Source organism: Trachinotus anak, unplaced genomic scaffold, assembly GCF_046630095.1.
Source record: "Trachinotus anak isolate AG129_WGS33_773 ecotype Australia unplaced genomic scaffold, CSIRO_AGI_Tana_v1 ptg000008l, whole genome shotgun sequence".
NCBI lineage: Eukaryota > Metazoa > Chordata > Actinopteri > Carangiformes > Carangidae > Trachinotus > Trachinotus anak.
In genome coordinates this window covers 27,314,254-27,325,456 of record NW_027273859.1, presented here as the reverse complement: position 1 = coordinate 27,325,456, position 11,203 = coordinate 27,314,254, and the positions used below count along the sequence as shown (strand labels likewise).

Here is an 11,203-nt window from a genome sequence, read left to right as displayed (position 1 = left end):
AAAAATTGACTCCTTTTCTCTGGCGACTCAGGCGACTTTGCCAGAGAGGACACACACAATGTCACCACATGCAGTTACAGAACACACACACAGATGCAGGGGAGAAAGAGTGAGCTGCAAGCCGCCATGCAAACTGGTAAAATGGATCTGTAGCATCTCACCAAGTGTCGGAGCCTCAGTGTGAGACGCAATTGTGTGTTTTTGAAACTTATTTCAGTGTAGCTGCGGATTCTGTGGTTTAACCGCATCGTGCTGGGCGGGTTACAGGTCTGTCTAGTGTGTTTGTGCTCTGAGAGACTTCACAACAGGAAATTGGGCACAAATTAGCAAGTTCACCTGGGGGTTGTGTTTACATCAAGAGCCAATAAATACCTATGTCTACTGCAGAGTCATGTGACGTGGGTGCAAATGCCTCCCTTTTCCATTGCAGACAAAAGCCAGATGTTTGCAGGTTTTTCAACCAGTGGAAAAGGGGCTTGGGAAATCTTTTTTCTGATATTTTACTTAGCTTTGGATTGCACCTTTTTTCATGTTTGTCTTATTATATGTTTTCATAATAAGTAACTTGCTTATGTAGATTGTCGTAGCATTGGTAAAATGTTCTGGGTGAATAAGGAACCAAGATAAAAAGAATCTTTCCCCACAGCTGGTAGCAATAAACTTTTAATTATCTAATTTTTAATTTCCTTTTTGGGGCGTGGTTCACACAAACTTGTGAAATCATGATGTCATATTTCCAGCTTAGTCAAAATGTTTTCTCTTTTAAGCCGCTTGCTCAAGGACAACTCAGCTGTAGCAAGTAAAGAGGATCAAAGATTTATATTTTTATTTTCTCCAGCTACCAATGACCCACTGCCAGTGTGGGTAACTGGCACAAGGCCTCGACAAGCTCTTACAGGCATCTGCTGTATTATGAGACAACCACACCCGTCTGTATTGACCTCATCACTTTTCCCCCAAACACTGACCATGTCTGCAAGAGCGATGTAGAGGAACATTCCTCCTGCCAGGGCGAAGATCCAGTTGGGAGAGAAGCTGTTGCCGGCCAGGATGCCAAAGCCCATACCCAGGTAACAGCAACAGGCCGATAGGAAGTTAAAGAACAGAGCCTGCTGTAAGCTCATGCCCGCGTTCAGCAGGATCACAAAGTCTCCTGGTGACAGAAAGAAAGGTAGAACGACAGAAAAAGAAGCAAATGTGTCAAAGAGTTCTCTGCAGAATGTGCACTTCTGTATTAATCAGAGATACCTGAAAAATAAATTATTCAAAAGAAAGACTAGGACAGCACTCCAAACAGACGTTAGAAATGCCACAGCACGTCAGCCATCCTTCAACATGTGTATAAGCAATTTCACATTCAATAGACAAAGTGGTTATTTATAGATATGTGGTTGGCACAACAGGTCTATGCCAGCAGGTGGAGCAGTTGTCATCTGACTGTGGGTTGAGCAAGTTACACCTCATCCTTACAGAAAGTAAATGACTCATGAATTTGACAGCTTTACAATTACTTCCTCAGAACTGATTAGTCACAGTTAGAGCTCAAGAATAAATAAATAAAATTAGTAGGCAAAATTGAGTCAGTTGAAACTGCCAGTCTTGTAAATATTAAAGGGAACAAAAAGCTACTGTCCACAGGAGACAGGACGGGCCTGACTCACCCAGCTCGTGGGGGAACTCCTCACACAGGATGGCCACGGAGGTGCTGATGCCCTGAAAGACGGAGGCGGTGAAGGAGGCGCCGATGGCCAAACCGTCAATAAAGTTGTGCAGACCGTCACTTAGTGTGATCATCCAGGCCAGTGTGCCAATGTCAGAGTAGGACGTCCCCTTCAACCAATAGCAGCCACCGCCGCTGCTTCCAGACCGACCCCCGCTGTCTGGGCTCTGGGAGTCCTGGAGGAACAGAGTAGCAAACACCCTTTGGAGGCAAATACGTGTGGACAGAGCAGCAACATGCAAATACCTCATCATCAACAAGGATGTGTTCACTCATTCAGTTGATGACTGGGTTTCAAACACAGACTTTAAGCAAATTGGCATTTCCCAACCTTTGTACTGATCTATTGTCACAGGTTAATATGTGAGCAGTTCAACCAAAGAGTGATTTTGTTCTCTTAACCTCTTAGTTTGTTTCATGTTAATAAGTGTTGGATAAAAGGTGAGGTGACACTGTACATTAATTAACAAAGAAAAGAAAGAAAGAAAGAAAAAAGTTCTGAGTAGCAGAACATTATTTTCCTCAATGACTCCATGGAGGGTCTCAACCTCCAAGTGGGGAACCACTGTCTTAAATTATCTTTGTAGAGATTGATTTTTTTCTTTAATAATCATGCAATAACAAAGTCCTATCAACAGAAAAATCATCAGCTTAGTTCTCTTGTATTACAATGAGAAAATTTGTGTTATTATTTTAAAGTTGAATATGTCCCCTGCTCTTGAGCCCCTTTACAACACACATGCTGTGAGCACCTGAGCTGCTTTGATTGTTCAATGTTGTTTCAAATGTGCTGCAAAATTTTTGGCTGATCTTTTCGCCTTCTCCACCCCCTGCCCCGCCCCTTCATCCTACCTCTGGTGTCTGTGCAGGGCTGAGCATGAGCTCACCCTCCCCTGCATCCACCTTGCCCAGAGCCAGACTGCTGGCTTCTCCGTTCTGCTGCAGCTTCTCCTTCTCGCCCTCCTCAACATCCATGTTCGGTGTGGAGTAGCGATCTGCACTGGGGTAATGACTGTGTCCGTGGCTCTGGGAGAAAACAATAAAACAGGTACTTTGATAGATCTGTTGCTGGTGGAAATTCCCCTCCCGACAAAAGAAATAACCCTGAGCTTTGGTAAATGAATCATGTGAAAGAGCAGTGAGGAACTTATGTTCAAGTTGACCTAAAATTCATCCACATACAGCATTTCCCCAGGATGTCCTGATTAGTCCCATTTGAGCATCCTGTGCTATTACTTCCTCTTCTGTGTTCCCTATTAAATCAAACACACTAGTTATTTTTATTGCCTCTGTGAGGAAAACACGGCAGCTAGAAAGTCTGTATAGTTATAATTTAACACAAATGTAACCAATGTCCAAATTATCCACACAAAGGTTTGTGGTTTTGTGTCAAACTGAATTAAAAGTTGAATAATTTGTGCAAAACGATGGAGGATCCCGGTCAAATGAAATCTTTGGGAACAATTTTCTTGCATCACACTTTCTTGCCCTGAACTGAGACGCTCAGGCAACATTTACTCCAAGGTCGAGTGTTTTAAACAAAAAAAAAAAAAATATCTGCAAAGCCCACGTGATTCTGTGTGAATGTTAATTAAAGTTTGCAAAAACAGTGACTCAAAGTGTGACCCACATCTCCGACAAAGTCACAGCTAAGGGCCTGTTGTAGAACAATACTCTGGAATCAGAACAAATTCAGTGTTTCACTCAAGGACACTTCACCTGAACAGGTACCCCGACATTTGAGTGAACAGTTTCTTCTCTCAATATTACGTCCACTATTACCATTACTACTACTTTTAAGTTTGAGTCGATACTGACAGACAGACTCTGAGCTGTTAAGAGGCTTTTTTTTGCAGTGAACTGTAGAAGCTGACAGCAGAGATGCAGGTGCCAACGAGGGTCAAAGAGCGTCCGTAATTGGATCAGCAGGGCGTCGTGTTGACTTTTAATTAGGTTAACTGGACATATGGCTCAAAGCAGAGGAACCACAAGGTGGAGCAACATCACCAACTGCTGCTTTTTGTGAATGAAATCAGCAGCACTACAAGGCTGAATTGTAATCTCAGTCAAGATAGTATTAGGATTTAATCAAGAAGGGCAATTGTAAGTTTAAACACTGCTGTAGCCTCATGAAAGTGAACCACAGAGCTTTATTACAGTTTTTAAAATAAAATTAAATAAAATTGTTAAAACAACTGCCTCATACACCACAAAATATGCTAATAGGCAGCGGAACCACAGTAGAAAACTAGTAATATCAGTTTCCATTGATAATAAAGGAAAATTTTTAAACACAGATGCAACTTAACAGATCAAACCATAGTGATGAATACATTCCTCTACATACAGGCACCAGAATTACAGTCCATCAGTGGAAGGACGCAGTGAACTAAAAGGAAAAAAACATCCTTCACAGATGCATGATTTCAATTCAATCGTGCAGCACCTCAGCAATTACATGACTATATAGATTATAGTTACGGTTACAGGTATTGACTGTTGTTACTGCCATGTTGAAAACCTTTGTTCTAGGCTACGACAGAGGTTGTACTTCTGGAGAAGGATCAGATTTTATGGAGTAAATAGTAAACCTATGTTTCTGTTTTATCAAATGGTCCTAGAGAGTGTAATTCGTACGGCATCCAGGTATGGTACGGTAACCTGGCGGCACAGATAAGGTCTAAGCTCTCACATCTCCTCCAGACGGCCATGAAGATCACAGGGGAAAAAAAGAGCATCACTATTCACTTTATTATCACTTCAGTCCTTATGGGAAATCTGTGCTTAAGGAGGCTCAGAAGATTCTTAATGACCAAACGCACATCCTGAACCCAGACACTGCCCTTAGGCCAACGGCTCAGGATGTCAAATTGCAGACTGAACAGGTTCAAGAACTCATTAATCCAATCTTCCCTCATGATATCAAATAATAAGTAGGGTTACATCACATGATATAGCTGGGCTATTATTGAAACCACTGTTTTTATTCTCATGTTTATATCTGGTTTTATTAGAAGAAATATTGTCTATCACAATCTATTATTATACCTGGTTTCTGTATTCCTCCCATTCAACATGTGATCTTAGGTACATTTTGTTCAGGTTTGTGTGTATGATTTACAGTATGTACCTGAGCACACTGTATTTGTACTTGGATCCCAACAAAACTTTGCTTTGTGGAACAATAAAACACTTTACTACCTTCCTATAGGTGGGTTTATACAAAGCCTCTGTAAACACCTGAGGTCTGTGCTGTGTACTTGAACCACCGGGGCCTTTGACCCAAACTAATGAAAAAAAAAAAACAAACCCTTGACAATGACAGTTGGCGTGTCTGAACAAAGACTGTGCTACGCCCTCATTAGACAAAAGAAATACGTAATTATCGTTACTCTCTGAAGATGCACTTCAACAGTCAGATGCGTTTTCTGATGCACGCCACTACAGCGCTGACATCCTGTTCGACTGGTTAAACCTGCCACTGATATGCAGATAAAACCAGTGGGAGAAATTTAATTGTACGTCATGATGATGCTTGGAGCAAATAGTTATGTGTGAAAACACAATGTAAATATTCTATTTTTAAAGAAAAAATTTGTTAAGTTAATGATGTATTAGAGGATAAATGAAGAAGAGAAAGAAATATATTAATTTCAATCATCTGCAATCTACACTGCAATTCTGAATCTCCCATTCACTGTACATTTTTTTTTTTTTCGCAGTTTACTGTATATATTGTCATTAACTGATTATGTGAACTTGAATTGATTATGGTTGGTCAGTAAACTCTGTTGTCCAGAATCTGTTTCCAAGGAAACCGTAGAGCCAGCTAAATGAAACAATGAGTTTTCTTTATGTTAAGAGTTTTGTTGTAGGATCATAATCAATTAGGTGACAGACAAAATTACAAAATCTGCATCTAATGTGATGTTCAATTAACTGTTTCACTCATATTTTAAGCAAGAACACCAAACACATCCTGGTTCCAGCTTCTCAAATGTCAGGATCTGGAGCTCTAATGCCATATCAGTAGTAAACTGAATATCTTCGGTTTAAACAGAGATTATCTTCTGCTGTGGGAATATTTACCAGGTACTCTTTAGTATTTTCTTAAATTCTACAAACAAAACAATTAATTGATTTATCAAAATAATGACTGACAGATTAAACTGTAATGAATAGTTGCAGTCTCACTGATGCAATGCAATTTCATTTAACACCCATTTGTTTATTATTTTTGCACACACTTGCGACATTGTAATATGCAGTATGATATCACAAATCTATTCTGATCTATCATGCAATAGCCAGCAAGAAACAGTGTTTACAAGATCTAATGAAAAGGCTTTTATATACTTTGTCTCTTACACATTCTCCAACTTCGGATGTTGGATTCAATACCAACTCTGAGGCTCACACAGTACAAGTTTTGTTGAGACTATGACACGGATGTTGATCCAGTCCAGATGTTCTTTTGTCTACCTCTGATGGTCAAATTCAACTAAAACAACTATTGTTTGGCCTGTGTGGTCATGATTTTCAAGTCATACACTACAGTACAAGAGTTTTAGTTGCTTTAGATTCTTATCCATCACGCAGAACCATCACAGAGGCTTCTGATCATTCATAAAGACATATCTTCAGCAACCAGAGGATCAACTCTTTCCTGCATGTCATTCCCCTCTCTCTAACCCCTTTCCTGTCAGTCTCCACTGATCTCTAATAAAGGCATGAAAAGCCCAAAAAAATAACTTAAAAAAATTTTTTTTAAAAAAAGAAAAGAAACGAAGACGCATACATACACGACCACTCGCGTACACTGGGCATGTGTGAGCTGGTGTTAACAGGAAGCAGATAGTCTACTCTGTAGTTGACTCGTCACAGAAAATAATACAAACTAGGAGCAGCAAGGACAGTTGCAGCTTTAAAATGCAGAATTTAACTCAACAACAGCTGCTAGCAAAGACATCAAGGTCAGTATCACTTTTATTGCTTTCACCACTGGTAGTCGAGGCTGATAAGACCCGATCAGGGAGCGGCCGTGGGTGTAAATGTCATCATTTCTAAAGGTCTCTGTTTTTGTTCGTACAGACTACAACACAACCCCAGAGTTTTCAAACTAAAACGGGGCCGGCAGCGTTTCTAAATGTCTCAATTTAGCTGCTCTTTGGAACTGGTGCTTGCCTCCTGCTTTGAAAACTTGTTTGTTAAGGCTTTGTTATGGCAGTGTTGACGACTAAAATATTTCCAACCACTTGTATCAAACAAAAGAACAAAATAAAGGCAAATTTCACATAATCTTTGCTGTGCACTCACCCCCTGTTTCTGTTTGAGAAGCACTTTGAGGACCTTCTCAGTGAAGAAGAAGAGGTAAAAGCCTCCAAACACAACCGCAGACTTGGACACGTAGAAATCCACCATGGGGTCAAAGCCAAAGGCCTAACATGCAGGAGAGAAGACGGAGTTAGCTTGTGATAAATATTTATAGTAGCCTGACATCATTCACTGTGCATATTTTTCAAATGAGGTGTTATTTAAAACTGTCACAGGTCGGGATCGTGATTGAGCAGGTAGGATTGAACTATTAGTGTTTGTTTCAGTGCTTGTTTTGAAGTCTAAGTGGATCTAGGCTGTGTAGTCAGCTGTCTGCAGACAAGACCGAAGTTTCATTTCTGTCAGAGTGTGAATAAACATTTCCCTGTGTTTGCATTCACTGTCAGGGTCAGTCACTGAACGAGCGCAATTTTATCTCTACGTTGCTGTTTGTGTATAGTTTTGAAAGGCGACATTCTTTCAGGAGATGGCAGCGACATTTCAATGCAACCACAAATCTAAGAGACGTGCTGAATTATGGATGTAATCGTCCCGCCTCTGGAAGACAAAAACACCCCATAAATCAAAATCACTTCACCTCCGAGGCGTACACGTTTTTTCTTCCTATTCATCCCAGGGGAATTGATGCTGTGAATTACACAACAGCTCTGAGCAACAGCTTTGAGTCTGGCAGTGTCCACAGCGTCTAGACAGCATTTAAAGTCATAATAGACAGTTGCTGATATTTGTGGCTTGTGCTGCTCTGAAGGGAGGAATGTATTATATGAGATGTCTGAATTAATTAATGAGGGTAAATGATTATAAACTATATTATATTCTGTTGTAGAAGTTGGACTAAAGCATTGCACTGTTCATTACCAGTACATTTAAAAACATACCAGCTTTGTTTAGGGGATAAAGCTGATTACTGATCAGCTGCCTGTAAACCAGGTTACTGCCTTCACTATTCTTCTGATTATCTGGTTTCTCATCTGCATGTCTAAAGAGGTCAAAACACTTGAAGTATAAAGAAGAAATTTATTATTAGACTGCAGAGTCTCGGCTTGTGGTCTTCATCAGGGTCATCAGCCACAAGCCCAAACTAATGATAAAGTGTTGCTGGAGTTTTGAGCTCTTTAGACTTTTTCCTTTCTCCATGCACCTTAGAAGTGGGAGAAGTTGAGAAGTTTGGTAAAAAAGCTGATCCATATGTTGTTTTGAAATAAATCTAAAGCTGCTCAACTCAGAAAAAGGTTCCAACAAATGTCTCCACTGTTCAAACTGTGGGGGTCTTTGTGGCTGGTGACCACAACATTTCCTCTCCCCAAACACACAGATACTCAGAAACGACAGTTTATGTTGTTTAGCGAATTTTTCAACGTCAGTCATTTATCACCCATTAGCTACAACTGGAAATTAAGATTTCATTCACAGATGTGCTTTAGTCTTTTGTACGTTCTGGATTTGAGACATTCTTTTACATTATTTCATCAGTACAGGGAATTTTTCATCTTTCAACTTTAACCAACCAACTTATAAGATAAAAAAATGGTGTGAATCGAAGGACGGGGTAATGTGATGATGCAGAGATCTGTCCTCTTAATATTTCTGGTTGTATTAAAACATTGATGCCGCAAATCAAAGAGCATCAGCTTAGATCTAACTTTGCATTTTTTTGCATCAATCCGATGACATTACATTATTCTGATATTATTTATCTCACTGACTCATCTGGTTATTTTATCTGTCTGCATTTTCTCAAATGACTTTGTAAGAACATTCGTATGTTTTGCTATTCCATTATAAATTTACAAACCTTATATTATTAGTCAACTAAGAATAAATTATATTTTGTCATGGGCAGCTCACAATGGGCACATTTCTAAAATAAGCAGATTCTTATATATCAGAACAAATCTGATTTGATAAGATTTGATAAGAGTGGAGTGGCTGAACGTTGCTTTTTATACATCCCAAACATAGCCCTAATTTCCAGTGACAGGGATTGCTATGCATTTCAAAACTATCAGTGTCATTATGGTGGAGATTTTTCCCTGTATGCAATTCAGGTTATGACGATGGTGGCTGGACTGTAACTGTAATGCGTCTACTTCCTGTGATATTTATATCACAGCACTGACTGTGAGATGACAGATGGTCTACAATGACAAAAATGCATAGTGACAAAAGAATCTGGACAAGACAAATATTATCAAAGTTTTTCCAGAGTTTTCCTCGATACATGAAAAACAATACCCAATGCTCTTTGTAGAAACTGCATAGCAACCCTGCACCGAGGCACCGTGAAGGAGCCGCAGCTAAGTGAGTCACAGCAGCATCGACACTACCTCTGGGATGAGCTGAAACAGGGCGTTGGAGTAGAGCGTGCCAATGGCCAGGGCTATGAAGTAGAGAAGCAGTCGCTTGTAAAAGGTTTTCTTCATGAAGGGCACCACGCTCGCCCCGACCAGCGAACACAGAGAGATCAGTGTCACACACAGGATCCCATAACCCCACACTGATCAGGCGAAGAAGAAGGAGGGAGGTGAGAGAAAAATAGATAGTTAGTTCAGAAATGATTTTTATCTGATTAATTACCAGGGTGAGGACTGAAAAAATTAGAACACCAACCAGTTATTTCCCCTGAAAAGAAAGGAAGAGGTGAATTAAATCAACCTGAGAAAAGAGATTTCAATAGACACCTGTGAGTCTTTCCAGAGTCAACGGAGTCAATTTCCATTGAAAGCAGATTAACAGAAGTGACACCACCTTTCATTTGCATGTGAAGATAATAATTAGTTGTCCTTTGTAGAGAGTGAGCGAACCCCATGCATTTCTTTTGAGAAGAAACAGGATGTAATCAAGCTGCAATTACAGCTTACTTAAATCTAAAGAACACACACACACACAGACACACAGACACACAGACACACAGACACACAGACACACACACACACAGACACACAGACACACAGACACAAAGGCAGAGATACTTTGTCCTAGTCTACAAAGGTGCATCTGTACTACTGTCCCAGCCTCAGGGTAAAAATTAGCTATGACTGCAGACACAAAAGGGAGCAAATGAACTTTAAATAGCCGGACAGTAGCAGAAGGAGCTCTGTGAACGAGGGGTCACATTTCAATTTGAAGGACATCTTCACAGTGCTGCTGCGCTCCTTTTCTCCAGGATTGTGTTACACAAACAGAAATGTATGAATCCCTAATAATAAATTTAGTGAAACTGAGTTGAGTGACACACAGTTATCAGGCCTGTGTGGCTGTTCTACTTGCTGCAGCAGTTGAAGAGAGAACTCAACTTTCTTTCCACAAAACAACCACATAGTTGGCCCAGATCTCACTGCCAAGAAAGGTGCAGACACAGTTTCGAACATACAGAGCACACACGCACACCAGCACACCATCGGATGATCTGTGACGCAGTGAGGGTACAGCAAAACCACTGAGACTTCCACAGTGCATAGCAGGGCCCATGAAAACCACAGAGAAAAAACAAAGGCACGAAGGAAAGAGAAATGACTGCAGGACAGAGAAAGGGGCGCTTGGCCAAAGGGGCACAGGTTTTGCATCAATCTGATGATGTTACATTATTCTGATATTATTTATCTCACTGACTCATCTGGTTATTTTATCTGTCTGCATTTTCTCAAATGACTTTGTAAGAACATTCGTATGTTTTGCTATTCCATTATAAATTTACAAACCTTATATTATTAGTCAACTAAGAATAAATTATATTTTGTCATGGGCAGCTCACAATGGGCACATTTCTAAATTAAGCAGATTCTTATATATCAGAACAAATCTGATTTGATAAGATTTGATAAGAGTGGAGTGGCTGAACTTTGCTTTTTATACATCCCAAACATAGCCCTAATTTCCAGTGACAGGGATTGCTCTGCATTTCAAAACTATCAGTGTCATTATGGTGGAGATTTTGCCCCGTATGCAATTCAGGTTATGACGATGGTGGCTGGACTGTAACTGGTACTGAGTTGAGTGACACACAGTTATCAGGCCTGTGTGGCTGTTCTACTTGCTGCAGCAGTTGAAGAGAGAACTCAACTTTCTTTCCACAAAACAACCACATAGTTGGCCCAGATCTCACTGCCAAGAAAGGTGCAGACACAGATTCGAACATACAGAGCACAC

At 40.2% G+C, this 11,203-nt stretch overlaps 1 protein-coding gene across 5 annotated transcripts in view; it reads right to left on the bottom strand.

Moving 5' to 3' along the window:
• The window catches only part of slc39a14 (solute carrier family 39 member 14), a 33,850-nt gene that overhangs the window by 4,839 nt on the left and 17,808 nt on the right, over positions 1 to 11,203 (bottom strand). For 4 of the 5 annotated variants that reach the window (XM_071483932.1, XM_071483934.1, XM_071483936.1 and 1 more), the window contains 5 exons: positions 9,382 to 9,551; positions 7,037 to 7,159; positions 2,573 to 2,746; positions 1,662 to 1,896; positions 969 to 1,153 (listed from right to left, as the gene is read on the bottom strand). In XM_071483932.1, the coding sequence (XP_071340033.1) occupies positions 969 to 1,153; positions 1,662 to 1,896; positions 2,573 to 2,746; positions 7,037 to 7,159; positions 9,382 to 9,551 (887 nt within the window). The remainder of the gene's footprint in view (positions 1 to 968; positions 1,154 to 1,661; positions 1,897 to 2,572; positions 2,747 to 7,036; positions 7,160 to 9,381; positions 9,552 to 11,203) is intronic. The other variant, XM_071483933.1, reaches the window with a different exon arrangement.